Source organism: Muntiacus reevesi, chromosome 2 (genome assembly GCF_963930625.1).
Source record: "Muntiacus reevesi chromosome 2, mMunRee1.1, whole genome shotgun sequence".
In the NCBI taxonomy this organism is placed as follows: domain Eukaryota; kingdom Metazoa; phylum Chordata; class Mammalia; order Artiodactyla; family Cervidae; genus Muntiacus; species Muntiacus reevesi.
In genome coordinates this window covers 50,752,898-50,780,708 of record NC_089250.1, presented here as the reverse complement: position 1 = coordinate 50,780,708, position 27,811 = coordinate 50,752,898, and the positions used below count along the sequence as shown (strand labels likewise).

The window sequence follows — 27,811 nt, the reverse complement described above, 5'->3', positions numbered from 1 at the left end:
CCACAGCCAGCACCAATCCTGAGTCCTGGATTAGGCCCCAGAGAGGAATCCCAATTCATAACAGCCTCTCTCCAGGATGGCACTGGAGTCAGCCTGATTCCCACACTGGACTGTTGGGTGTGTTGATCAGCTTAGGAGGGTTAGCTTTAGAGCTGGACTTTAAGTTCGTTTTCTCCATCCCTACCTGTGACTTTTGGGAGCTGTTCAAGGCCTAATCCCCAGAGAAGGCCTTGGGCCTCTCATGGCAAGTTTACAGTCTGTGTAAATCCATCCTAGTGACTTCCTCATAGCAGCTTGCCCTTTCCAGGGGATCAGTGAACTTGCCCTTAGAGCACGACCTGGAATATTGTGGAAGTACAGATTTTATACATAAAATGGCTTCAGATTTGCCCTAAATTGAGAGACTAGAGATGGGAAAGAGTGAGGAAATATATGGCTGGGGCTATGCGTAAGTTAAGAGATTGTGCTAAATGGGATGGAAACTGAAGAACTTAAAACAGGGAGTTTCTTGCCGGCATAGTGGTTAGGATTCCAGGCTTTCACTGCTGTGACGTGTGTTCAGTCCCTGGTCGGGGAGCTGAGATCCTGCAAGCCACATGGCACAGCCAAAGAAAAAAGGGAAACAGTTAAAGTCTGCAGCTGATGGAGGTGAGAGAAGAGGCCAGAAGGCTTTCTGAGGATTTCAGTCTGGGCTTCTGTGGTCCTTTCCTTTAGGGCCCTTTGCATCTGCTAGGGGTGGGAGGCCTGAAGTCAGGAGGATGCATGTCTGTTCCTTTCCAGTGTAAGTGTGCCCAGTACTGGCCAGACCAAGGCTGCTGGACTTACGGGAATATCCGTGTGTCAGTAGAGGATGTGACCGTGCTGGTGGACTACACAGTGCGCAAGTTCTGCATTCAACAGGTACTGTCTGCTGCCTCCTTTCTTGGTTCTCATTTAGGATCTGCTGACCATTAAGAGGGCAGAACAGGCTGGGTCATCCCCCTCTTACTCAGGGTGGTCAGGAATCACTGACTATGCAGTATGTTTGGACTCTGAAATCAGAGACCTAGGCTCTCAGGATTTATCTTTTTTTTTTTTTTTTTTTGCCCTTTTGGTCAAAGCCAAGGGAGGAACATTCTCGTGACTGGGAGAAAAAGTATTACTGAGGTGGAGTTCGGTCATCTTAGGTATAAACTGTGTGCATCAGGAGGTAGTGTAATCTTTTCGGTACTTGACTCATCTCCTCCTTTCTTACCCCAAAGACTCCTGACATCAAGGATTTGGGCCCTGCTCCTGACCCTCCAGAGTGACCCTGGAGGCTTGAGCAAAGATTGCCTTCAGCTGAGGGCAGTGTGATGCTGTGAAAAGGGAGCGTACCAAGAATTAGGAGACCTGCACTTTAGTTCTGACCTTACCTTTTACTAATCCTGGGACCATAACCAGGTCATTTAACTTCTCTGAGTTTCACATTCCATGTCTGTAGGAATGAATAATAGTAACAGCCTTGACTATCCCATGGGAAGGTTCTCCGTCCATGGTTAAAACTTTTCTTTTTTTTAATTTTTTTTAAACTTATTTATTTTTAATTGGAGGATAATTATTTTCTTGAAAAGTTTATTACTCTTCACTTCCCCATTGTCAGTGACAGCTACAGCCTGCCCTGGTCCCTTCAGCCTCACCCTCCTTCCCCTGGTGCTGCCCTACCCCAGGGTATCAGGGCCAACACACAAGATCTCTTCAATTCACAGGTGGGCGACGTGACCAACAGAAAGCCACAGCGCCTCATCACTCAGTTCCACTTCACCAGCTGGCCAGATTTTGGGGTGCCTTTCACACCGATTGGCATGCTCAAGTTCCTTAAGAAGGTGAAGGCCTGTAACCCTCAGTATGCAGGGGCCATCGTGGTACACTGCAGGTCAGTGTGGCCTGACCCTTGGCTCCCCACTCATACCACATTCTGTTCCCACGCTGAGAGGAGGGAAGGCATAGGAGCCCTGGCTGAGGAGGCTGGCACAGAGCAGATGAACTACCTGGGCCCCAGAGCAGCAGCCAGAGAGACTCTTCAAGTTTTGGTGCTAGGTGGAAAGCACTTGAAGAAAGAGGGAAGGGCAGTCCTCCAAGATTGGGGGTGAGGGGACCACTGCTATGAAGCCAGTAAGCTAATTTGAGTGCTGCCTTGTATACGTGGACTCTGCAGACCATTCTAAGTGTCCCTGGTCCTGATAACACGAGGTAAGGAGTTCATAATACAGTGGGGTTGTTGGTTCCATGAGAGTCCCAGCTCTGCTCCATACAGAATTAGAATCTAAGGCTTGAAGAAGGAGCTCTAGCCTGTGCTGCCCCCTCCCTTTGTGTTCCCCCAAGGCATCCTAGCCATCCCAGTAATACTCCTGCTCTCTGGCCACAGTGCGGGTGTAGGACGTACAGGTACCTTCGTCGTCATTGATGCCATGCTGGACATGATGCATACAGAGCGGAAAGTGGACGTTTATGGCTTTGTGAGCCGGATCCGGGCACAGCGCTGCCAGATGGTGCAAACAGACGTGAGTGATTTGTATGTGAAGCAAAGGTGGGGGGCATATTAGGACCAAAACATCTACCCACGTCATGGATTACTCAGTCTCCCAGGTTATTGTAAATGATCATCATACAGTGTGACAAAAGGCCTTATAAATTATATAGTAAAAGAACATGAAGCACAGAGAAGGGTCTGCCCTTGGGGAGTCAGGAAGGTGGGCAGATGTCATTTGCACTAGGCCCTACTGATATGGAACAGGTTCTGAGGGAAGAGCCATTGCCCCAGAGTGGTGACACAGCTCAGCCAGGTCCAGGAGCAGCAGTGTGATCAACTCTGTGGTTAGGGAATGGGGTGCAGAGGGCACAGCACTGGGAGGGGGGCTGGCATGGGCTTTGTGTGTCACTGGGATGTGACAGCCCCTCAGTCTGTCCATCTATGCTCTGGATGTGGATGAATGAATGGATTGCATTTGTCCTCTCCAGGAAAGCATCAGAGTAGGACTCTCCCTCCCAGATTTAAGCACCCCTAGAGGGACTCAGGCATTTTGAGTCCTGCTTCCTTGAATTTGGACAAGAGCAAATCATTTTATCTGTGCTGGGATCAAAGAAGTGGACTGAAGTGAAACAGGAGTGTGTGCTCCGGCACCACCAGTGTGTAACTGGGAACTCTGCCTCATCCATATTTCAGATGCAATACGTCTTCATATACCAAGCCCTTCTGGAGCATTACCTATATGGGGATACAGAACTGGAAGTCACCTCTCTAGAAACACATCTGCAGAAAATTTATAACAAAATCCCAGGGACCAGCAACAATGGACTAGAGGAGGAATTTAAGGTGAGTTGGAGCTGAACTGTCTCTTTCAGAATGAAGGATCTGTGTGACCTGCGGAATACAGAATGTTTGACTCCTTTTGAAATTACCAACAAATGGTAAATCCTCTTTCAAGGCATGTGGATAGTTAGGGAGGTGTGTCTGTGGCCCGTTACTCATACCCTAGTCATTCTCAATCCTTCCTGTTAGAATCACTTGGGTTGCATTTAGGGAGTGGGTGAGGAAACAAAAATAGGCAGTGGTATTTTTTTTTTAAGTCCCCTAGCTCCCCCTCCCAGGTAATTACAGTGAACAGCAGAAGCAAACTTTTTCTGCAGAATAAATATTTTTGGCTTTGCAGGCCATATGGTCTATTCACAACTACTTAACACTGCTGTTTTAGCACAGAAGCAGCCATAGATACCACGTAAACAAATGAACATGGCAGTGTTTCCATAAAACCTCGTTTACAATCAGTAGACCAGCTTGGCTCATAGGCCGTAGGTTGCTGACCCTGCCGTACTCGAATAGACAATGGTTCTAAACACACTTATGGGATGTGTCATACTCTCAGCAATAAAAGTGCTCCCAGAAGCAAGAGATTTCTGGATTGGGACGGGGAGGACCACTTTCCATAATCACTCCTAAAACTAAAGAGGTTACATCAGAGCTCTGATTCAGCAACTCTGAGTTGGGGCCTGAGATTCTGCATGTTTGACAAGATGAGGCTGATGCTGCTGGTTTATGGGATACACTTTTGAGTAGCAAAGATTGAGAAGGAACCTTAGAATCAGGAGAAGGGAAGATACATATTTTAATAAGGTTTTTCTAAAGAATGTAAGATCGCGTCTGGGAATAGAACAGCAGAGAGGGAGGGCACACTAGATTCCTTGCTCCAGGATCATAGAGTGCCAGGCCAAGGAAATCCCAGAGTGGTCCACAGGGCCCACCCGGGAAAGCAGTGTTTCCCAGATGTTCTTGTCTTATTCACTGATACTAAAGTTGAAAAAACAATGTTCTGATAAGAGCTTGTGGAAATGGAGGTCCGGGCTCTGATGAGATAAGCAGTGTGCAACCAGTGTGGCCTGGATGCAGGTCCAGTAACAGACATTGTCAAGTTCCGTTACTGAGACCAGTAATGTTTCCCTTCCCCATCCCAATTCAGAAATTAACATCGATCAAAATCCAGAACGACAAGATGCGGACCGGAAACCTTCCAGCCAACATGAAGAAGAACAGGGTTTTACAGATCATTCCATGTGAGAGCCCTCTCCCAGCCCCAAAGCCCTAATGCGCATCCCCCTTGCCGTTAACCCTTCAGCCTTCTGTACTAGTCAGTGATCAGCTTGGAGACAAGAATGATGGCATTGTCTCCTGTTGCTCCCAGTTCTTCAGTGGCTTTTGCAAAGAGCATGAAGGCCTACGTTTTCTGCCTCCTGGGCTAGGAATGGGCATGTTGTTACCCAGCTGGAATTACATCTAGAGCCTAAGGAGAGGCGGGGATAGATGCAAACAGAGGGAGGAGAGGACAGGTGATGCTGGGGAGCCACAAGCTGCTGTCCTTCTTGCAGATGAATTCAACAGAGTGATCATTCCAGTTAAGAGGGGTGAGGAGAACACAGACTACGTGAACGCATCCTTCATTGATGTAAGTTGTGGCAGTGTCCCCTGAGCTCCCAGCACTTGATGGAGATTGAGCTGGGCTTTGCAGTGCTACCCTCCCACTGCTTGAAAGGATGGTCTTTGAGTCAGTCATCAAATGCAGAACTGATACCCTTCCTGTGTACTAGATCTGTCAGAGCCCCCAAGAGTAGAAGGTGGGGTACCAGAGGGTAAACACCAATAAGAGCTGGAAGGAAAAGTTCACAGCACAAACCAAAGGCTAAAAACACTAACCTCTGGGCCTTCCCATTCCTGCTCTCCATCCTAGCCCCCAGCCCCACTTCCGTCACCCTCATACAAGGAAACCAGTGTGCCATCCAAGATTTGGTCCTTGACCAAAGAGGAGCTCTGCCTGGGATTTGTTTGCCTCTAGGTAGCCCCCTCCCCAGCCCAGTGGCCTGTCTTCTCTACTAGCCCCTCCTTGAGCAAACCATCATACTCACATCTCATCTCACATTGACCTGGCCTTTATAGGGGTACCGGCAGAAGGACTCCTACATCGCCAGCCAGGGCCCTCTGTTCCACACAATTGAGGACTTCTGGCGAATGATTTGGGAGTGGAAATCTTGCTCTATCGTGATGCTAACAGAACTGGAGGAGAGAGGCCAGGTGAGTTCAAAAGATCCTGGGCTATGGGAAACAAGAGACTGGGGGCAGTACAGTGGGGGGGCTCAGAGGTTTTTTCTTTGATTTAAATTAATAAAACAGCCATTGCCCAGCCTCTTGGTATCTGAACAGTCAGCTCCTCTCAGGACTGGTCTGAGCTTCCATTTGATTCCCAAACCTCTCACTTCTCTTCTAAATATGGTCTCCCCAAGCCTAGCTTTGTACCCTCTACACCCCACCTCCATTTTGTACCCTCTACACCCCACCTCCATGGGCAGAGCAGAACTAGCAAGATGAGGGATACAGAGTCAGACTGCAGCTCCATCAGAGCTTGTGTGAAGTCCCTTAAGGAGCCTTCCAAGCCAGAGAAATTAACTAGAAGACTGATGGGAAGATGGATCACCTCTTTGCTGACTGCCCAAAGAAAACAATAGAATTTGAGAAATAAAAACAAGAAACTTACTTTTTAATATGGAGAATAAATTAATACTCTGGTTTCTTCGTATGTATCCAACAGCTAGATCCATAGCATATTTGCTGACCTGTTTATAGACCTGTTTATATGCCACATTCTTTTTTTCTTTTTCCAGAAGCAAGAAACTTACAAGTTAACAGTCAATAACAAGGAAATCTTTTTTAAAAAGCCCTGAGTCGATTAAAAATTAGAATTGTCAGTGAACTCAGAGTATAAAGGGACCTTAGAGGCCTCTCAGCCAGCTCACATTCAGTGTAGGAAATCTCAGACACCATTCCTAGTCAGAACCTTGCAGCCTCTGCTGAGGACGTTCAGTCTCAGGGGTCGCTCTTTCTCTGTCCACTTCCCACCCCACCTCTCCCAGTATTACACAGTGGCCCAGTCTGTGTTCAGATAGTGCTTATTATGTTCACACTCTCTCTGCTGTGGATGCCAGTGCAGTAAATGGGTGCTTCGTGATGCCTTAACAGTGAGCAGAATCGAGAGAACAAGCAGAAGAGGCCAGCATGGGCCCTGGGAAGAAGGTCCTTCTAAGCCAGAGTGAAGAGTTTGAATTTTGTAAAGCACTTTAAGAACCCTTGACAGTCTCAGATTTGTAAGTTTTTTAGAATCCCTCTGGCTGCAGTTAGAAGGACAGGTTAGAAATGAGCAACCCAAAAGCAGAGAGGAAGCTGCCGCAGGGATGTTGCTGGACTGAACTGGGACTGGGGAGTGGGGATTTAAACACTTTTTTTATGTTAATTGTTCCACACCACATCGTTCCCATTCTGTACTTGGACAGTTTGTTTATTTTAACCTTGGTAAAGGCTTCATATCTGCTTACCCTGATGTTCTGATTTGTCAAGATTTTTTTCAAATTGAATCATTTAAATTTGAGTGCTTTTTCTTCCTGGATTTGTATCATGTACCTAATCAACAGACGTACATAATAGATCTTCCATCTTCCTCTATCTATCATTAATAACAGTACTGATGAGGTGAGAGATTTAGGGGAAGTGTACACCTGCATAACAAAGGCCAGTTGGGGCATGAGCTCTTTTATTGTCAGAAATGAGGTGCGGTATCCTGGCCCTCTCTGATAAGCTGTGATGGAATGTGCAAATAGGGACCTACATGCAGTTCTGTCCATACTCCTGCCCCCTGGATCTGTGGCAGTCAGATCCAAAGAGTAGGCAGAAAATGCTGGAGTGACAAGCACATTCTCAGTCACTGCCCTGTAATAAAAAGTGGCCCAGTGAATAGCTCAGACTCTGTCTAGTCAGATTTTCAGACTTTTCCATCCTTGAAGCAGACCTGGTAAGAGTACAGGGCAGAGAGGCAGGAAGCGTTTCCTATGGGCAGAGGTGGGGAGAGAGGGGACATGCGCACGCTGGTCTCTGGTGGTGCGACCCATCCCCCTCCACCACTAGCACTGTGCCTTCTGCTCTGTCTGAGGGTCAGTGAAACAAGCTTCTGAAATGGATCAGCACAGGTTATAGTAGCATTCTTTACCAGCCTCACTGGCCTCTAAAAGAAACTTTTACTTTGTGTTCCACCTCCCATTCGTCTTGTCAGGTGTATCTCCCAGAGATACTAACACAATAAGCCTAAATGAGACAGTGAAGAGTGTCTCCTTTAAGACCACTCCCAGTTTAAATTCCCAGAGGAAAAACCTGATCCAAAAATGTAAATTCTGTATGTGTTAAAATTCCAAAGGAATTTAAACCAAAAATTCTCTTCTCCCTATTTTATTTTTCTCCACCATTTTATTAATGGTCCACCAAGATGTTTGGTCAGGCCTGAGTTCCCTCATCAACTGCAGCTTGGACCATGATCAGAGTGAGCAGAGCAGTCCTAGCAGTTTCTGCATGGGGTCAACTCAACCCAAGGACACATTCTACTTCTCTAGAGAGACAATAAAACATGATCCCATCAGACCCTAGCCCACAAAGCTCTGTATCTCCATCACTGTTGTCAGCCCGATCATAGCAAGAGACTTAGTGCTATATAGTGGAAGGAAGGTGAACAAAGACAGCAGGAGAAAAGACTGAAAAGCTTCTCTGTTTCCACTTCTTTGGGAATTCCAATACCTAGAGTCCGTAACCTGACAATGTAAATCTTAGATTAAACCCGTTTCTGAGCAGTCATCTACTAGACTTGAACAGCTACTCCTCATTTCTGATCTCTCATCCAATGATGCCTCCCAACACCTGACTTGCTGCCCCTTTTTAGGTTCCTATTCCTGTCTCTGTTCTTGGAGGCAAATGTTTGTACATGGGTGATCCATCTACCCTTATCTTTCAGCTTCTCAGCTTCCTCACCCTTCTAGGCTTGTCTCCTCTGGGAACTACTTCAGTCAAGGTCACCAGTGACTACCATCTTGACAATCCAAAAGTTATTTCTTTTTTCTTGTCTTTCTTGTTCCTTTGTATGCTAACACACGCTCCTTCCCCTCAGAACACTCCCTGACCTCCGTGATGTCACTCCTGCACTCACTGGCCTGGCAGCGCCTTTGTAATTTCTTTGTGACTTCCTCCTCCTCCTCCTTCCTTCCTCCTCCTCTGACCAGCACTGAGGCCTTAACCCAGTTTTGTTTCCTTGTGGCACACTGTTCGTTGGGGAGCTCATCCAGTTCTGTGGCTTTAAATACTATCTATATGCCAGGAACTCTCACATCTATGTCTCTAACCCACTTACCCCCCACCTTCCCAGTTGTTTGGATTCCATCCCTTGATTTGAAAGATCCCCTTGGAGAAGGAAATGGCAACCCACTCTAGTACTCTTGCCTAGAAAAATCCTGTGGACAGAGCAGCCTGGCGGGCTGTAGTCCGTGGGGTTGCAAGAGTTGGACATGACTTAGCGACTAAACCACCACCATTTCCAGTTGTTGATCACATAGCTATGTGATATCTTCTCATTGGTGTCTGTTAAGAATCTCAAACTTCATATGGCCCAGATAAAATTTGGTTTCCTCCTTTCCTTCATACTGGTTCATTCTATCCTTACCCATCTCAGTGCATTGTACCACCTTTCACCCAGATGCTCATATCAGAAATCTAGGAGTTACCTTTATTCCTCTCCTTTTCTCTTCACAACCAGTCTGTCGCTGAGTCCTGACATAGGCTGAGTATTATATTCACTTCTCTTCAGTGTAACTCCTGTCACCCCAGTATAGACTATCATCTCTCTCCTGCATCACTCAGGTAGCCTGGCAGCCAATCCGCCTGCTCCCATTCCCATCCCCTTTTAGTCACTTTTCCACGTGGAGGCCAGCAATCTTTTTGAAAATATAAATCTAAATTTATCATTCCTTGTTTTAAAACCCTCTTTGAGCTTCCTTATCTTGAGGGAAAATCTACCTATGCATACAGAATTTAGAAACTTTTCATGAGGTATCCAGTCCCAAGACTTGAATGGGGTCCTTCTTCCTCTCTGTTTTCATTGCTTCTTTTAGGTCTCCTAGTTTCCATTTTCTCTCATCCCCATTGGCCCTCACATGCAGAGTGGAGCTTGGGTTCTGAGATGAGTCTTAGCCTCTACTCCTTGAGAGTAGGGCCCCATATTTGTCACAGCCTTGCATTCCCCAACTCTGTGCTCTCATGTCTCCATTCTCAGCAGGACACCAGGGCATTTTAGCCTTGGGCAACAGTGGGTACTGGCACTGCTGGCCCCTGCTCTGGATTCTGTTACAGCTCTTTTTGCCATTTCTTCCCACACCCTTGAGAGGCACCATGAAAGTCAAGTCCCATTTAAGCCCCACCTGATTCTTCTGTTTCTGTTGTGGAGCCCACACAGAGGCTAAATTCAGTAAGCCTTCACCTGTCTGAGTAGGATAATTGCCTGCCATTGGTCCAACATTGGTCCCAAAAGCACCTTACATGCCTTCTCTATCTCATATCATCCCTTAAATCCTATCCCCATAAGTGTGCTTGTTTTTTTCTCAGCACACCATACCTGCTTCCCTGGAGTAGCCATGTCACTTTCACATTCACTCTACAATAGCACTAATCTGATTTCTCGGGCCTGCCACAGATAATCATGGCAGATTGTCTCCATTAGTCAGTCTGCTCTGGCTACATGCTTTCACTATTGACCAACTCCTTGTCCATAGTTTGAAGAGGAGACTCTTTTTTTTTTTTTTTTTTTTGCCATGCCACAAGGCTAGCGTAATCTTAGTTCCCCAACCAGGGATCAAACCTGTGCCCCCTGCAGTGGGAGCATGGAATTCTATCCACTGGACCATCAAGGAACTCCCTGAAGAAGGGACTCTTGATGGTTCAGTGGTACATCCCTGGGAGTCCTTCCAGTCTGCCCCTTTTCTTCTCTGTTATGCCTCTTTGCCTAAACTAAGAAGATCTAAAATATCTCAAGGCTGTTAAGTATGGAACCTTAATAATTTCTTCTTGTCATAGTGTAATTCTGGTTTCTATAGTCTGTTGCTGTCAAGCCCGTTGTATCTTAGTGTTTCTAATGGTTTTAAAGCCCAGTCTTTAGTTCTGACTGATAAACTGTATAAAGGTAGTGTTAGAAAGGAACTGTGGTAGCAAAACTGATTCTGCCCATGAATCCCTGAAAACCAGCATAGTCTCGTTTAAGGTGAGTCTTAATTAGGGGTTTTGGTTTTTCAAAAACCTTAATTAGGTTTGACTTTTCTAAAACTGTTCTGTTGAAGAGAGGGTCCCGAGCTCTGATTCTCAGGGTATCCCCAGGGCTCCTAGTCACATAATGAAAAGCACTGCTCCTATGGCGTTTCCTTGATCCACCACTTTAATAATCCTGTGTTTTAAAATGAGCTCAGGGTCATTTATAAAGGGGGTAATGAATGATCACACATCTGAAAAACAAGTCATTAAGGGACTTCCCTGGTGGTCCAGTGGCTAAAAGACTGAGCTCCCAATGCAGGGGGCCTGGTCAGGGAACTGGATCCCACATGCTGCAAATAAAGACCTCTTGTGCCGCAACTAAGATCCAGCGCAGCCAAATAAATATTTTTTAAACTCACTAAATTGGACTTTTAATATTGATTTTATTTGGACTGAGAAACTAGTGGTGGTTTTTATTTTTGTACTTAATTTTCCCAAATCTTTCCTAGTGAACATAGAGCATAGAGTACATTTATGGCTGAGTATCTTTAAATTGTCAACAGTGAAGTATCTAGGACTTCCCCTAAAATGCTCTAAAAAAAGGACAGCATAACCGTATTTCGTTTATGTATTTATACCCTGACTTCTTCTGTAGACATTGAAAGTCATTTACCAGATACTTACTGCATACGTACTAAGTCACTTAAGTCATGTCCGGCTCTTTTCGACTCTATGGACTGTAGCCCGCTAGGCTCCTCTGTCCATAGGATTCTCCATGCAAGAATACTGGAGTGGGTTGCCAGCCCTCCTCCAGTGCCTCTTCCCAACCCAGGGATCTAACCCGTGTCTCATTATATCTCCTGCATTGCAGGCGTGTTCTTTACCACTAGCGCCACCTGGGAAGCCCTGATACTTACTGAGAACCTACTAGATGCACTCAGTGTGCAAGGTGCAGTAGAAGGAACTGAGCCAGGTGCAAGTAGACAACGCAGTAAAACACCTTGTGCTAACAGGAACGGAAACACAAGAGCTAGCGATTGTAAGGTGCCACTGCAGATGAGAGAGTTAAAGAGGAGAGGGATGGAAGCACACTGTGGACTGGGCTTTGAAGCACCAGAGCTGGGGCTTTCTTCTGGGTTAGCAATCTGACATATATAAGCAACTGCAAATGTGGCAGCACCCCAAGGGGGCTGGAGGGGAGAAGAAATTGGAACAAAGACATTCACTCCTCCTCTCCCTCCACTGTGCCATTAAGTGTTAGATGCAGCTATGAGCCGATGGTCAGAAGTCTTCATAAATCCTGTCAGTGTTGCAAATTAGACTATAAATAAGTAACAGCAAAAGGTTAAGTGATTATCTCTTAAGTGATTGGTAGACTTAAGTTGTTAAATATGGGTGTCCTGCTGAGGATCAGAAGTTAATTACAGTGATGTTAAGTAATAGAATGACCCTCTGAGTTTTTGACACCTTGGGGAAGAAGTGTGTCCCTATAAGAAGGACTGTATTGAGAGGAGCAGTCTGCTTGTAGAGCAGTCCTGCTTTTACCATACGTGGTATTCTGAGCTGCTCACCTCTCCCATTTGTCCCCCAGGAGAAGTGTGCCCAGTACTGGCCCTCTGATGGACTGGTGTCATATGGAGACATCACAGTGGAGCTGAAGAAGGAGGAAGAATGTGAGAGCTATACTGTCAGAGACCTCCTGGTCACCAACACCAGGGTAAGATGCCTGGTGGGTGGGCTCCTCCCATAGGGAAAGCAGGGTTGCACCTACCTCTCTGATCCTCCTTCCTCCTAAGGAGAACAAGACCCGGCAGATCCGGCAGTTCCACTTCCATGGCTGGCCTGAAGTGGGCATCCCCAGTGATGGAAAGGGCATGATCAGCATCATTGCAGCCGTGCAGAAGCAGCAGCAGCAGTCAGGGAACCACCCCATCACCGTGCACTGCAGGTACGCCCACCCCAGCCTTCAAGGGGAAGAGAGAAAAAGACACAAGAGGCAGGCAGAGGGACAAGATGGGAGCCTCTGTCAGACTCTGATGAAAGCCAGGCAAGAGCAGGATGTTGGTGAGACATGGCAATCAAGTTTGATGACCAGGACAGGCCCAGATGATAATAGAGGATCTTGGAGTTTGAACTCAACACTTCCACTGCTTGGGAACAACAGTCCCTGAGTTAAGACACTGGGCAGGGAATAGTGCTGGGGAAGGGGAACAAAGAGGAGACCGATAGTAGGGAAGACCAGCTGGTCAACATGGGAAGGCCTGCCTCCTTAAGAAACACAGGAAAACAGAAAAGGGCGACTATTTTGAGAACAGTTTGAAGAAAAATGAGTAAGACATAGTTGTGAAAAAGAGAAGTGTCCTAGGTTCAAGGCTGGGTATAGTTGCTGGTGTCACTGACAGAAGAAAGAGAGTATGGGAACTCATGGGGGAGGGAGTGGATTTTGTTTGGGGCACATTGTTTGAGACTGCATTTTAGAAATAATTTTACCATGCGTTTGTATTGTTTTTTTTAAGTGGGGGAAGGGAATCTCTCTTAAAGGGGAAGAAAATATATATTTAAAATTTCTTCAGATTTGTTTTGAAGATAGAATAATGAGCAGAGGAACTTCTAGAAATGACCCAGTAAATGTTCTTCAGATGGCCAAAATGAAATTGTAATTACAAGAATTGAAGCACTGTTTTTAATAGTAAAAGATGGTAGGGACTTCCCTGGTAGTCCAGTGGTTAAGACTCCATGCTTCAATGCAGCAGACGCATGTTCAGTCCCTTGTCAGGGAACTAAGATCCCACATGCCACACTGCACAGCCAAAAAAAAAAAAAAAATTTTTTTTAAGCTGGTAAATAATCTGAACATACTAATAAGGGACTGGTTCCATAAGCTCTGATACACCATACTACAGAGCTTCAGAAAATTAATTAGGAATCTGTTTATGTACTGGTTTGGAATAATCCTCTAGATTTATTGCTTAGTGAGGAAAGCAGTGGGAGACAGAAAAAATATGTGTGGTATATGCATAAATTATCTTTGGAAGGACACACAAGGACTTGATGACATTGGTTGTTTCGCAGGAGGAAACTGAAAGGATGAAGAAATGGCGTAGGAAGGAGACTTTATATGTTTTGAACCTTTTGAAATTTGAACTGTGCTAACTTATTACACATACAAAAATCATTCAAAAAAAAGTTTATAAGAAGAAAAAATGGCAAAGTACATCAGCTAGTACCATTTGACAGTAAACATGAAAAGATGCTAATTCTTATTAGCAATATGAGAAATGAAGATGAAAACATGGCAAATTTTTAATTTAGGATTGACAAAAGGATTCCTTGACCTCGAAAAACACTTCCTTGCCCACACTTTTCAGTGTCGCATGCTCCTCTCTCCCTTGGTCACCCTCTCTTGGCTAATCCCAGATTCTCTAGCTACCTTGCACCACGCACATGTGATAAATGTATTTCTTTGTTACAGCGCGGGGGCAGGACGGACAGGGACCTTCTGTGCCCTGAGCACAGTCCTGGAACGGGTGAAAGCGGAGGGGATTTTGGATGTCTTCCAGACCGTCAAGAGCCTGCGACTGCAGAGGCCACACATGGTCCAGACACTGGTATGCTGCCCTGCCTATTTATCCATGCCACCACACCATCCACAGCTCCTCTCTGCCAGAGACAGCTCAGGGGGAGGCTGTTCTGAGGGGCCTGTCTGGTAGACAGAAGGCTGTGTAACCACAGACTCATCCCTCCTCAAGATGCCTCAGAAAAACAGAATAGGCTTTGAGAGGCAGGAGAGCATTGGGGGCATAGCCTAGCCGCGTACCAGTAAGAGACGCTGGTGGCCTCAGTGAAGACTAGAAGAGGGTGCCCAGGTGCCCGTCAGGGCTCTTCACTTCTCCATGGGTCTGAGGTGGGGAAGACTCAGGAGTACCTCGTTTCCTTAGCTCCTTTTCAGCAGTTCTCTAGACAGTCTAGACGACCAGTAAGCACTGAGTATGAGGAGAGAGTTGAACTCATGTCTGACCTCTGAAGGGCTAGAACCGCCATCTGCACCTCCAGTCTCTGCTTTCTGGAGAAGGTGGCTTCACTCGGCCCAGAAAAGAATGCTATCAGAACTCTGCAGGCAGACAGATCAGGGCTCAGGTGGAAATGCTAAAGTACTTATTTCTTCTTAATTTCCATTTTTTGAAGAACAGGTTTGTCAGGAGCTGCAGGTACATTGCTGTCTTGAGTAACCCTGGCCTTTTCCCCCACCTTTCACTCTGCAGGAACAGTATGAGTTCTGCTACAAGGTGGTGCAGGAATACATTGATGCGTTCTCAGATTATGCCAACTTCAAGTGAGAGGCGATGAGGCCCCGTGGACAGGAGAATTGCCTTTAATATTTTGTAATATTCTGTTTTGTTAATATACCCCAAATTGTGTATATATCTTACAACTGTTTTAGAAATTGGTACATAGGCTTCTATTACCTATTAGGTGGAGATTTTATATGTAAATGTGTTAGCACTGATAGTCCTTTTTCCAATGTTTTATTGGGGAATTAAATAGTGTGATGTTTGGATTGATATCATGAAATCCTCTGCCTGGAAATTGGGCTTGATTGTTCTTTGGTTTATATCGATACATCTTTTCCTAAAGAAGAAACACAAAACTCATTCCAGTTAGCTAGGCATTAACTAAGAAAAAAAAGCACAAAGTTATTAGAGCTCTTGAGGAAATTGGTTGTCCCCGTGCCCCCAGTCAGACCACTGTCCCCTCCTGCTCTGTAAATAATCTCTCTACCCTTGCCCCCTTCTCATACCGCCCACATCCCACCATGGGGAGTAAAGGGACCAGAGTGGTATCTCTGGCACCACACTAGGGATTATCAGGTAATAAAAGCTTTGACTCCCTGAGGAATGTCTCTCCCTTTGTGTGGACCGGGGCAGTCATACCAGGGCTGGGTTCTCCTGCGCCACTCCTAGCTCACTGTTACCCATCTGTCTTAGCTGGCTGCAGAGAGGGCACAGTCTGCCTGTCTTTCTTCCAACATACACAGCTCCTCTACCTCTTAGGCAGCTGCCAGCACCCTTCTTCCACTCCCAGCATATCTTTGGTGCAGTCGTTCTAGCCAGCCTCGCTCCCTAGGGAAGATGGCCTGAGTCCTTGCTCTTTCCATAAGTGCAGGGGCATGGAGGCGAGGGGTGGCTTGGCTTTTGGCTTTGGGTCAGTTTGACCTCTCTAGTCCTTGGTGCTCTGCTGCAGAACTATCTGGATCATGTCACTTTGTCCAGAGTAGGTGTTTATATCCTCATTTATTGTGTTAAACAACTTCCATTTCCTTTCATCTCTGTCCTCATTTCCAGAACTCTTACGTGGAAGTGCCTCAGATCCAGAGGTAACATTGGTGGAAGTCTTAGATCCCAGTTTGAGTTTGAGCATAACCTGTCAGACAGAGTGTGTTAAATAAAATGGATACCTAAAAAGGAGGAAAGATCAGCAGAGCAGCTGATCAGAGAGGGCCTCAGATTCCAGGCACACGTTGAACATCCATTTCATTTCTTTCTCATGTAACAGTCTGCCCAGTTAGAGACCCAGTATCCTCCATCTCATGGTCCCAGTGACCCTTAGGCAGTTGTTCTCATCCTCATAGTTGAGGTCACTGACTTTTCCCATGGAGAAGCAAAAAGAGCATGGGTAAGCAATTTCATTTTTAAGGACGTTAAATAAAAAGAGCACTTTTCACTTCCACTCATACCCCATTGGCTAAACCCTAGTCATAAGCCCACACTGAGCTACAAAGGGCGCTGGGAAATGTGGTCTTTAGTTGAGGGCAGAGCTGGGAGGGCGTGTCTGTTTGTGGTCTCTTGTCCTTATGATCAACCCCTCAGGAACAGGAGAAGAAACCAGTTGCCATGACTGTTAAGTGCAGGGTTGACAAAGCCTTGCAGCCCTCAGGGCATTTCTTGAGGAGCCAGGGGCACCTTGGGGGCTGTAAGAAGTGAAAGGTGGCACTCCAGCCTGGCCCACGGAGGCATACTCAGAGATCAGTGGTGCCATGCTTCCAGGAGTAGGTAGGACTTAAACTGGGCCTGAGGGATGCTGGAAGCTCAGATGTGTGAAAAGGAAAGGTCAGCACAGCAGCTTATCAGAGGGCCTCAGAGTCCAGGCAAACAAAGACGCACCCAAAAGATGGGACCCAAGTTCTGCCCCACATATTCAGGATGTCTGCAGGGAGCAGGGGTGCCACAACAGATCACCTGAAAGCTTGCATGAGGTAAGTAGTATAAGTTGGTACATGTACTCTGGGCCTCCTATAGGAAGCAAGAAACTGCAAGGGACAATAAACTCAAAAGTTAGTAGGTTTATCCTACTAATTTATCCACTTCTTAGTGTGGATAAATTAAGCAAAGACAGAATCTCAAGAATTTCTGTTGAGGGGTGCTATGCTTCAGAAGGAAACCCTGTCTCTTTGCATACTACCTGTTGGTGCCTCTGTGTGATCATATTTAAGTCCATGGAAGAGGGCAAGCCTTAAGGTCAGCAAGCCATGCAGCGAACATATACCCTGCCTGCTAAACAGACATCTTTAAACAGGAGTTATCCAAGCCCTTTGCTCCCCTTCTCGCCCTCATCTTACTGGGTGTGGCTCATCGCTCCTTATCTACCTCTCTTTTCCTGTTACTCAGGGCTCACATGGCATCAAGAGACATAAACCCGACAGGCTCAAAGGGAAGTGTATTGAGGCTCACGTGGCACAATTATGTGGGAAGGGCAGGGGAGCCCACTTCACCCAGTGCCTACCCCTCAGCCTGTCACCTGTGACCATGTGCAGCGCACTCCCCAAACCTCTGGGACCTGCCACTCACAGAAACATCACTTCATCAGATATCTCTGTGCTGGGTTTTCCTTCATCCTCTACCCCCACCCTCAGTTTACTCCCACACATTCTTTTTTTACCCCTTCATCCTCAGTGCTGAGCCCCAAGGATCCAGTCTTCCTGTGCACTAGCTCCCCCTTGACGTAGTGACTGCCTTCCTCCACAGCCCCTTCCTCAGAGGTCAGGCATTCCTGCAGTCTGTATTGTGGACCCTGAGCCTTTCTCCGGTCCTGAGCTTCCAATCCACACACCCTGCTTCCTGCTATGACTCCACAGGGCAGCCCAGAGGGAGCAGACTCGGGCTCCCCACACTCCGGGGTTTGCCCAGCCACCATAGCCCACTGCCCTTTGTGCAGCCTCCAGCATCCTCTGCCCCCACCCCCTATCCCAGCTCTACTCCTACTGGGCACCAAAGCTACAGACCTCCCCGACAGACAGACAGACAGACAGACAGACACACACACACACACACACACACACACACTCTCTCTCTCACACACACACACACACACACACTCTCTCTCTCTCACACACACTCTCTCTCTCTCTCTCTCTCACACACACACACTCTCTCTCTCTCTCTCTCTCTCACACACACACACACTCTCTCTCTCTCTCTCACACACACACACACTCTCTCTCTCTCTCTCTCTCTCTCTCTCCCTGCCCCCCCCAATAGTTACACACACACACACACACACACACTCTCTCTCTCTCCCTGCCCCCCCCCCCAATAGGTCCTGTGTTGGCACTTCTCCATTTTGCTCCTTACCATGGAGCACCCACTGCAGCCCTATTGCCAAGACTCTAGCTAATGCTCTGTCCTTTGCCCAGGCACCTGCTGAGGGGGAGGGGAGAAGGTGCCCCAGGGAGGGTACCGCTCTGCTCCCGTAGCACCTGAGCATTCGACTCAGAATTGCTTTTCCAGCTGACGACAGCAGCCCCAGACTGGAGTGATGTGCTCTCGGAGCTGAGTATGAGTTAAGAGTTCAGTGGTGAACAAATGACTTTCTGTGTCCTGCTGACAGGGATACAAGGATAAATTCCATCCCAGAGTTTATCATCTGGAAGAGGAGAGCAAATGTTCCCGAAAGGCTGAGTATGTGGCCAGAGAGAAAGGGACCAGAGCTTGCCCTGGGAAACTTAGTTCATGTTTGGATTTTTCAGGCAAGATAACGATCAAATTACAGAAAAAATAAAGGCACTCCATTCTTCTTTTAAAATGAACACCAGGGCCTTTGAATAAAACATTTTGTAAACCCATACCAGAACTAAGCTAGTTTACTGAACTTAGTCATTTTACCTAAACCCACAAAGCAAATGTTTCCAATCCCGAAGAAAGGCAATGCCAAAGATGGTTCAAACTACCATAACAGTTGCACTTATCTCACACGCTAGCAAAGTAATGCTCAAAGTTCTTCAAGCAAGGCCTCAACAGTACATGAATCTAGAACTTCCAGATGTTCAAGCTGGATTTAGAAAAAGCAGAGGAACCGGAGAGCAAATTGCCAACATCCATTGAATCAGAAAAAGCAAGAGAGTTCCAGAAAAACATCAGCTTTATTGACTATGCCAAAGCCTTTGACCATGTGGATCACAACAAACAGGAAAATTCTTCAAGAGATGGGAATACCAGACCACCTTACCTGCCTCCTGAGAAATCTGTATGCAGGTCAAGAAGCAACAGTTAGAACTGGACAGGGAACAACTGACTGGTTCCAAATTGGGAAAGGAGTATGTCAAGGCTGTATATTGTCACTTTGCTTATTTAACTTACATGCAGAGTACATCATGGGAAATGCCAGGCTGGATGAAGCACAAGCTGGAATCAAGATGGCTGGGAGAAAAATCAATAACCTGAGATATGCAGATGACACCACACTTATGGCAGAAAGCACAAAGGAACTAAAGAGCCTCTTGATGAAAGAGAAGAGTAAAAAAGCTGGCTTAAAACTCAACATTCAAAAAACTTTAAGATCATGGCATCTGGTCGCTTCACGGCAAATAGATGGAGAAACAGTGGAACAGTGACAGATTTCATTGTCTTGGGCTCCAAAATCACTGCAGATAGTGACTGCAGCCATGAAATTAAAAGACACTTGCTCCTTGGAAGAAAAGCCATGACAAACCTAGACAGCATATTAAAAAGCAGAGACATTACTTTGCCAACAAAGGTCTGTCTAGTCAAAGCTATGGTTTTTCCAGTGGTCACGTATGGATGTGAGTTGGACTATAAAGAAAGCTGAGCACTGAAGAATTGATGCTTTTGAACTGTGGTGCTGGAGAAAAGACTTGAGAGTCCCTTGGACTACAAGGAGATCCAACCAGTCAATCCTAAAGGAGATCAGTCCTGAATATTCATCGGAAGGACTGATGCTGAAGCTAAAACTCCAATCCTTTGGCCGCCTGGTGCGAAGAACTGATTCACTGGAAAAGACCCTAGTGCTGGGAACGATTGAAGACAGGAGGAGAAGGGGACAACAGAGAATGAGATGGTTGGATTGCATCCCTGACTCAACAGACGAGTTTGAGCAGGCTGTGGGAGTTGATGATGGACAAGGAAGCCTGGTGTGCTGCAGTTCATGGGATCACAAAGAGTCGGACAGGACTGAATGACTAAAATGAACAAAGCAAATGCTATCCTAAAAGTTTCTTGGTTAACCAATACATAAAGGGAAAAAATCTGTTTCCCAAACAATTTAACTTATTATACAGTCCACGTACTCATTTCTGGTTAAGTCAATTCGGAAATTCACCCATTCCCTCCTGCCTGGGCAGCAGAAGTCTAGGTACTCATGATGTCATCTCCCCCATCTTTGCCACAGGATCTGATGCACCTGCTCTCCTGATGACTGGCCACTGTGAATACCCAGCCTGACCCTACCTTTGCACTTGCTGTTTAAATTGCTATCCAAAGAGAGATTGACTATTAACCCCATAAACTGGCCTCTGCCCCTCAGAGGTTGGTGGCTGGCAGCAGAAAGCTGAGCTGACACAGACTAAGGCAGAAGCCTGTTTCTAGCATTGCAGGGCAGCTGTGCCCAATTCCATAAAATGGTCCTGGATTGAGCACAGGATAAGGAGTGGTTGGAACCTTGAGAGGCGGAATTATTCCTACCACTCGCAGATAGATCCACAAAGGCTGCATTGCCCCTTTAACTGGGCCCCCTTTCGGGGGCCTGCTTGGAGAAGAGGCCATCTGCTGTATAGCTCTGCCCCACCCAAAGCCCCTTTCACTGAAGTGACTCAGCCCTGGTGTCCAGGTGTGAGGAGGACTATCCCACCCAACCCATTTTACAGATGGGCAAACAAGCCCTCAGGAAGGGTGGTCATAGATCTCCGCAGACTTATTAACAAGCTGCTGGGCCCCTCCCTCTTAGACCCCCAACCTTTCTACCAGGAAAAGCCCTGAGCTAGGTGGAACTCAGGGAGACCCCAGGAGTTGCCTCTCTTAGGGCCACCATTTTGGTGTGTCAGAGAGGGCTGTGAAAGGTCTCTAGATCTAAGGGCAGGAGCTTGAGAAAGCCAGGGAAGTGGATCGATGAGACCTCAGGGGCATAGGCCAGGCTGAAGAAGGAGTCCAATGATTTCAGATCCCTGGGAAAATGGAAGGAGGAGGCATCTGATGACCCCAGGCCAGCAGCTGAACATAACACTAGCAAGGGAAGAGGATTGGTGGCAAGCTGTCCCCCACCAAGAGGTCATTGGAGCCTGTGGGCCCAGAGCAGGGGCTGGAATCACCTGCTCAATAAATCTCGGGGCTGCCTGGCTGGGTTCCATTGCTGCCTGGAAGAGCCACCTGCAAGGAGCCACTTGGCCCACAGCCCTCCCCTGGTGAGTGAAGAGCCACCCTCCCCCAGGTTGGGGCTTGTCCAGATGCAGCTCTCTTATAGGGGCATGGCATGCTGCTCCTCTTCCCCCTCCCAAGCCCCTCTACCCCGGCCCATACCCTGAAAAGCCCCCTTTCCTTCATCTCTTGCCAGCAACACTATGCCTGTGCCCACTGCACCTGGCGTGGCAGGGACAAAGGGTAGAAGCCCTTGCTTGGCCCTGTATCCACACACCCATTTCACATCCCCAATTGCCATGGAAGGAAGAGAGAGCAACTCACAAGGAAAAGAGTTTCCCAGCATGGGGGGTGCGGGGTGGGGGCAGGGGGCCCAAGTGCCTCCACACTGCTGCCTGTCTCTTGGACATCTCCCCTAACTTCACTTCTAGGATCCCTGAGGAAAGAAAGGGTAGGCCTGCCGTACTGGGGAGGGCCCTCATCTGGCAAAGTTGAGAGCCTCTGTGCCCCAGGGGCTCTGGGAGGCGGCTCATTGCCAAGAGCCCTCCGAGTCCAGACCCCTATAGTCCTGGGATAAGAAGCAATAGCAGGATGAGAGAAGAACATTAGGAGACACTGAATCTGCCCTAGAAGTGCCAGTTGTCCAAGGGGACAACTGGAGGAAGAGGAAGGGGATTTTCTGGGAGTGTCAGACTCAAGTGCTGTCCACTGTCTATGGGAGCAGCCCTGCGATGGCCAGCTTTGGGCTAGGCCTCCTGCTGCTGCTGCTGCTGCTGCTGACCACCCACCCTGGACCCTCAAAGGCTCAGCACTGGTCCCACGGCTGGTACCCTGGAGGGAAATGAGCCTCCAGCTCACCCCGGGACCCTCAGCATCCTCCTAGGCCCCCAGGTAGGTGAAGAATCTCCCCAGCCTAAGTGGAAAGAAGAAGGTGCTGGTTGGGGTTCTTTCACCTACCTCAAGCTTTGGGTGGGGGTGGGGAAGGCAGGCTACAGCCTCAGTTCCCTTCTAAGAAAAGGTTCTGGGAACTGCAGCTCAAAGCCCAGGCCAAATTGCCCGTACCCTCCCAAGTGATGCTCTGGCTTTGCCTGAGGACAGTGTGCCCTGGAAGAAAAGGACCATGACCCGGTGGCTCCTACATAGGAAGCAGCACCTGGTGCAGACACTGCTGGTAAGTAAAGTTGGAAGGCCCCCACCCTTGGCCAATACAGGGCCAGCTAAGAACTGAGGGGGTCGGGGGATAATACATCACTGAGATGCCTCCTGGTACAGCTAGCAGTGGGTGCCGTTATCTGATACTCCAGAATTCTCGACAACGGTAAAGCGTCTTGCCTACAATGCGGGAGACCCGGGTTCGATCCCCGGGTCGGGAAGATCCCCTGAAGGAAATGGCAACCCACTCCGGTACTCTTGCCTAGAAAATTCCATGGATGGAGGAGCCTGGTGGGCTACAGTCCATGGGGTCGCAAAGAGTCGGGACACGACTGAGCGACTTTTCACTTTCACAACAATTTACGATGATATGACAGCGACAGTTTATGACAATTTATGATGAGATGCCCCCTGTGTCCCTGCTGTTGGGCTTCCCTGATAGCTCAGCTGGTAAAGAATCCGTACGCCCAATGAACTAGAAAACCCGCACGCTGAATCCTCTAAGAGGCAAAGGGCAACGACAGGACATGGGAGTCGCAAAACTACCGGCTGCCGATCCTGCGCAGAGAAGCCAAGCCGGGACGCGAGAGAGAAAGAGAGAATAGGAACAGAAGGGGCGGGGAAGAGGGGGCGGGTAAAGCCACAGTTCCGCGGTCAGGTGACCAGAACGTCCACTAGAATGACCGCCCGCTTCTTCTCCAGACTGGACTCCGATCGCCACGCCACGCCGCCCTCCAACAAAGGTGTGAGACCCCTAAAGTTCTTGCATCGAGTTCTCTTTTTTCTCCTCTCTGACTCCTGCTAACAGATCTCTCTTTGTCTCCTCTCTCTCTCACCCCTACTCCCTGAATGGGAGCTGGAGGGATGCGGGTGGCGGACACACGGGCGGGAGTCGACTCCGCGGAGGACAATAGCCAGGTTCTGGGCCCGGGACGGAAGCAAAACTGCGGGCTCCACAGGGTGGGGGCGGAGCCCGCGGACTACACGTCCCGTGGTGCACCGCGACCACTTCCGGGCCCCCATGATGCCCTGCGGCGTGCCGGAGGCGGGGCGGTCTCGCCATGCTGCGCGCGCTGAGCACCCTGGGCGCGCGGCCCTTAGGCCGCCCTCCAACCCAGTTTCTGCTCCTCGCGCGCGGCCGAAAAACCCGCCACGACCCGCCGGCCAAGTCCAAGATCGGGCGCGTGGCGACCCCGCCCGCCGTGGATCCTGCGGAATTCTTCGTGCTGACGGAGCGTTACCGGCAGTACCGCCAGACGGTGCGCGCCCTCAGGTATGTGATGGATGGGGAGGCGGCGCCCTCTGGCGTGTTTTAGGGCGGGCAGTTGAAGACACTGCGGACCCTGGGCTCGTTTCTGTCCAGGCAGGAGTTCGTGACCGAGGTACGCAGGAAAGCTCACGAGGCCCGGGCCGGTGTCCTGGCAGAGCGCAAGGCGCTGCAGGATGCCGCTGAGCACCGCGAGCTGATGGCCTGGAATCAGGCGGAGAACCAGCGGCTGCATGAGCTGCGGTGAGTGGGGCAGGAGGCGGGGCGGGGCCGCCCGACCGGCCCCGAGACACCCAGCCACGCTCAGTCTGGGCCTCTCACCCCTCCCAGGATGGCCAGGCTGCGGCAGGAGGCACTGGAGCAGGAGCGGCGGCAAGCGGAGGAGGCGGCCCGGGAAGCCCGAGAGGCGGAGGCCTGGGCCCAGCTCAAGGAGCGGGAAGTGCTGCAGCTGCAGGTGGGCCGCGTCTCCAGAGGGTGGGGCTGCTAGACCAGCACGCGGTGAGCGGGGCGGGAGGTGCAGAGAGAAGAGACTAGCCTTGAGTCTTGAGAGGGGGTTCGCAGGTGAGGGTTTGGGAGAGGAGACGTGCAGCGAGAGCGTCTGTCAAGTTGCCACTGCAGTATTCACGTGGCTAGACGGTGTCTGTGAGACGGGCCTCCGCGTTTCCCTAGGAGTTTATACTTTGTCCTGAAGGTGAGAAAGTCATCAAAGCTTAAACGTTTTGGCGTGAGATGGCAGGTGTGAGACTTAAAAGCAGCGAGGCCTATTAGCAGTAATCCAGAGAGAATGGATGAGGCTTGATAGAGGGAGAAGGACGATTTGAGAGAGTTTGAGAGACCTCGACAACTCTGAGAGACTGATTCCGCCCAGTGACGTGTCACAGCTGGGGTGCCTGGGTTTTGGCCTAAGTGTTCAGGGAATGATTGTCTTAAAGCAAGGTGACAAAGCTGCCTAATGTTCTTCCACTGGAAGATCATTGGGGCGCTCAGAGAAGACCTAGGCTCCAGACATCTTTCCCACGGCAGAGCTGGAGCCCCTCCTTCAGTGGGCTAAAAGCCAGCAGACTTGTTCTGGGGACTCCCATTCAGCTGAATTTCTCTTTTCCAGTTCATTTCATTTCAGTCGCTCAGTCGTGTCCAACTCTTTGCGACCCCATGGACTGCAGTACGCCAGGCTTTCCTGTCCCATCACTAACTCCTGGAGCTTACTCAAACTCATGTCTGTAGAGTTGGTGATGCCATCCAACCATCTCATCCTCTGTCGTCCTCCCACCTACAATCATTCCCAGCCTCAGGGTCTTTTCATAAGAGTCAGTTCTTTGCATCAGGTGGCCAAAGTATTGGAGTTTCAGCTTCACCATCACTCCTTCCAATGAATATTCAGGACTGATTTCCTTTAGGATGGACTGGTTGGATCTCCTTGCTGTCCAAGTGACTCTCAAGAGTCTTCTCCAATACCACAGTTCAAAAACATCAATTCTTTGGCGCTCAGCTTTCTTTATAGTCCAAATCTCACCTCCATACATGACTAATGGAAAAATCATAGCTTTGACTAGACAGACCTTTGCTGGCAAAGCAATGTCTCTGCTTTTTAATATGCTGTTTAGGTTGGTCATAACTTTTCTTCCAAGGAGTAAGTGTCTTTTAATTTCATGGCTGCAGTCACCATCTGCAGTGATTTTGGAGCCCAGAAAAATAAGTCAACCACTGTTTCCCCATCTATTTCCCATGAAGTGATGGGACCAGATGCCATGATCTTAGTTTTCTGAATGTTGAGTTTTAAGCCAACTTTTTCACTCTCCTCTTTCACTTTCATCTTTTCCAATAGGAGGACGCAAAAAACTTCATCACCCGAGAGAATCTGGAGGCACGGGTGGAAGAAGCTTTGGATTCCCCCAAGAGCTACAATTGGGCCATCACCAGAGAGGGGCTGGTGGTCAAGCCACAGCACAAGGGCTCCTGAGGTCCCATTGAGGACAATACCCACCCAGGGACCATGGAAGTAAAGGGGTTGGGCCTGATCTGAAATAAAGCAGTTGGTGTTTCTGATAAAGGAAAAGGTTCTACCTATTCCAGTGCAGCCTTCACTTTGGGGCCTCAGCTCTGCCGCTTGGTCAGAAACTCCACACATGCAGTGCTGTATTCTGCACCCATGTGCAACTCTCAGTAAAGCACCAGACCTGAGAAGTTTCTGTCTCACAGAGAAGCTTAGTCCCCTCAACAACCAGGTTGTCTCCTGAGTATCCTGGGGATCAGTGGTTGGCATATTGCAGTCCTTGGACAAAATCTGGCCTATTGCTTGTTTTTGTGAATAAAATGTATTGAAACACAGAGACTTCCCTGGTGGTCCAGTAGTTAAGAATCTGCCTTCCAATGCAGAGGATGCAGGTTCAATCCCTGGTTGAGGAACTAAGATCCCACATGCTCAGGGCAGCTGAGCCCCCGCGCTGGGACTACTTAAGCCCCTGCACTCTAGAGCTCACGTGCTACAACTAGAGCGTGCACTCCACAACCAAAGATCCTGCCTGCGGTAATGAGGAGAGTATATTGGAACACAGCCACACCCATCAGTGACTGCTTTCATACTTCAGTGGCAGAGATGAATAGATGCAGCAGAGACCTTATGACTTGCAAAGTCTAAAATGTTACGATTTTTTAATTGAAATATAGTTAATTTATTTGTTTCAGGTGTACAGCAAATGATGCAGTTTTATATATTTATACATACATCTTTTAGGTTCCTTTCCATCATAGGTTATTACAACATAATGAATATAGTTTCTTGTACTATACAGTGGGTTCTTATTATCTATTTTATATATAGTAGTGTGTATGTTTTAATCCCAAGCTCCTAATCTATCTGCTTTCCCCCACATTAATTGATTTTTTTTTTCCTGTATGTCAAACTTGCCCTACCAGGGATTGAACCCATGCCACCTGCAGTGGAACCATGGAGTCTTAACCACTGGACACCTGGGGAAGTCTTATATGACATTACAGAAGTTTGCTGACCCCTGATAGGGGGCTTTCAGGCTCCAGTCAGGTATCACCCAGTAACTGAAACATAAAGCAACCACTGACCAAAGACCTGCTCCTGCTTGACACTGAATTTTGCTGGCCAGGGAGTGGTGTACCCAAGACAGAAGACAAGAAGACCCCATTTGTCAAGTACTTGGAGCAAAATAATACTTGTGATTAGAGTTGACAAGGTTGAAAAAGTGGGCATATAGGTCCACGGCCCTTACTCAGATCCAGGCCCTCAAAGGACTTCCAGGATGAGGTAGAGAAATATTTCTCTGAACCAGAGCTTCTGCCCCTTTGCCACTATTCAAGTATCACCAGAGGGGAAAAAACAATCTTTCCCTAACTCCAATGTTGTAAATAGAGAACCTTACAATACAAAAAAACCTTTGAGGGAATGTGGGTAATCGCTCACATTCAGGTAGGGACATGGCTAACAGAGGTATAAGCAGAGGACCTGGGACCCAGCCCCATCAGGGCACTGCACCCTTGAGGGCAGTGGCCTCCCTCAGGCTGATCAATGGCTCTTCTCTTCCCTGGCACTGAGCCCAGGCACAGCATGGTGGGGCCCTGGATTTCAGGTGCTCAGTGCGATTTCTAGGGTGAGGGCTGATGGGCACACATTGTGGACCAAGATTGTGCCCACAGCCTTGAACTTTGAGAAAACCTGTGGTAAACTTTCACATGGGACACTGAGCCTGTTGCGGGAAGTTCAGTTTCATTTTGGACAAGTCCCTGGTCCTCTATCAGGATCCAGACAAGCCATCTGTCTTTAGGTACAGGAGGGTCTCATACCTTCTTGAATCTGACTTTGGGCCATTTTTCCTTTACTAGTGTCCTGCATAGGGCTGTAATTCCTTATTATTCACTGCTGATGTCAGTATGTCATGCAGAGCTACCTGTAAACCAACCTTGAACATTTTCTTCTCCACCCACAGCCATCTCATTGGTTTAGGTACAAATAGGCAGTTTAGTAACATGAGGGTTAACTCAGGCCCAGTCTCAACTGTACCTGCATCTAATGGATTGTAGAGTGCTGCTAGGTGCACAAGTAAGCTGTCACATCATGCCCAGTCCACACTGCAGATACGTGTGTCCCATGAGGAATGCCTAATC

General features: G+C 48.2%; 3 protein-coding genes across 9 annotated transcripts in view; all 3 read left to right on the top strand.

The window, feature by feature from the left end:
- The window catches only part of PTPRA (protein tyrosine phosphatase receptor type A), a 166,683-nt gene extending 151,481 nt beyond the window's left edge, over positions 1-15,202 (top strand). For all 7 annotated transcript variants that reach the window (XM_065921550.1, XM_065921551.1, XM_065921549.1 and 4 more), the window contains 11 exons: positions 781-900; positions 1,728-1,894; positions 2,387-2,522; positions 3,185-3,334; positions 4,476-4,569; positions 4,882-4,958; positions 5,447-5,581; positions 12,207-12,332; positions 12,412-12,563; positions 14,088-14,223; positions 14,878-15,202. In XM_065921550.1, coding sequence (XP_065777622.1) covers positions 781-900; positions 1,728-1,894; positions 2,387-2,522; positions 3,185-3,334; positions 4,476-4,569; positions 4,882-4,958; positions 5,447-5,581; positions 12,207-12,332; positions 12,412-12,563; positions 14,088-14,223; positions 14,878-14,952 — 1,368 coding nt within the window. In that variant the 3' untranslated portion in view covers positions 14,953-15,202. The remainder of the gene's footprint in view (positions 1-780; positions 901-1,727; positions 1,895-2,386; positions 2,523-3,184; positions 3,335-4,475; positions 4,570-4,881; positions 4,959-5,446; positions 5,582-12,206; positions 12,333-12,411; positions 12,564-14,087; positions 14,224-14,877) is intronic.
- A 6,787-nt stretch (positions 15,203-21,989) lies between these two features.
- On the top strand, positions 21,990-23,159 carry LOC136157152 (progonadoliberin-2). Its single transcript, XM_065919156.1, is given in 3 exon segments — positions 21,990-22,149; positions 22,293-22,429; positions 23,154-23,159. Coding segments are annotated over 3 exon segments (303 nt in total).
- A 45-nt stretch (positions 23,160-23,204) lies between these two features.
- On the top strand, positions 23,205-26,005 carry MRPS26 (mitochondrial ribosomal protein S26). The gene is made up of 4 exons (XM_065921548.1): positions 23,205-23,683; positions 23,774-23,920; positions 24,008-24,131; positions 25,503-26,005. Exons 1-4 carry the CDS (start codon positions 23,472-23,474, stop codon positions 25,635-25,637), a joined length of 618 nt encoding a protein of 205 aa, XP_065777620.1. The 5' UTR covers positions 23,205-23,471; the 3' UTR covers positions 25,638-26,005.
- The last annotated feature ends 1,806 nt before the right edge of the window (positions 26,006-27,811 follow it).

Bases quoted from the DNA above. Each gene is read 5' to 3' on its own strand.
- MRPS26 (XM_065921548.1), top strand. From the start codon at position 23,472: ATGCTGCGCGCGCTGAGCACCCTGGGCGCGCGGCCCTTAGGCCGCCCT. The intron at 23,684-23,773 runs GTATGTGATGGA...GTTTCTGTCCAG, and splicing joins CAGACGGTGCGCGCCCTCAG to GCAGGAGTTCGTGACCGAGG. The intron at 24,132-25,502 runs GTGGGCCGCGTC...CTTTTCCAATAG, and splicing joins GGGAAGTGCTGCAGCTGCAG to GAGGACGCAAAAAACTTCAT.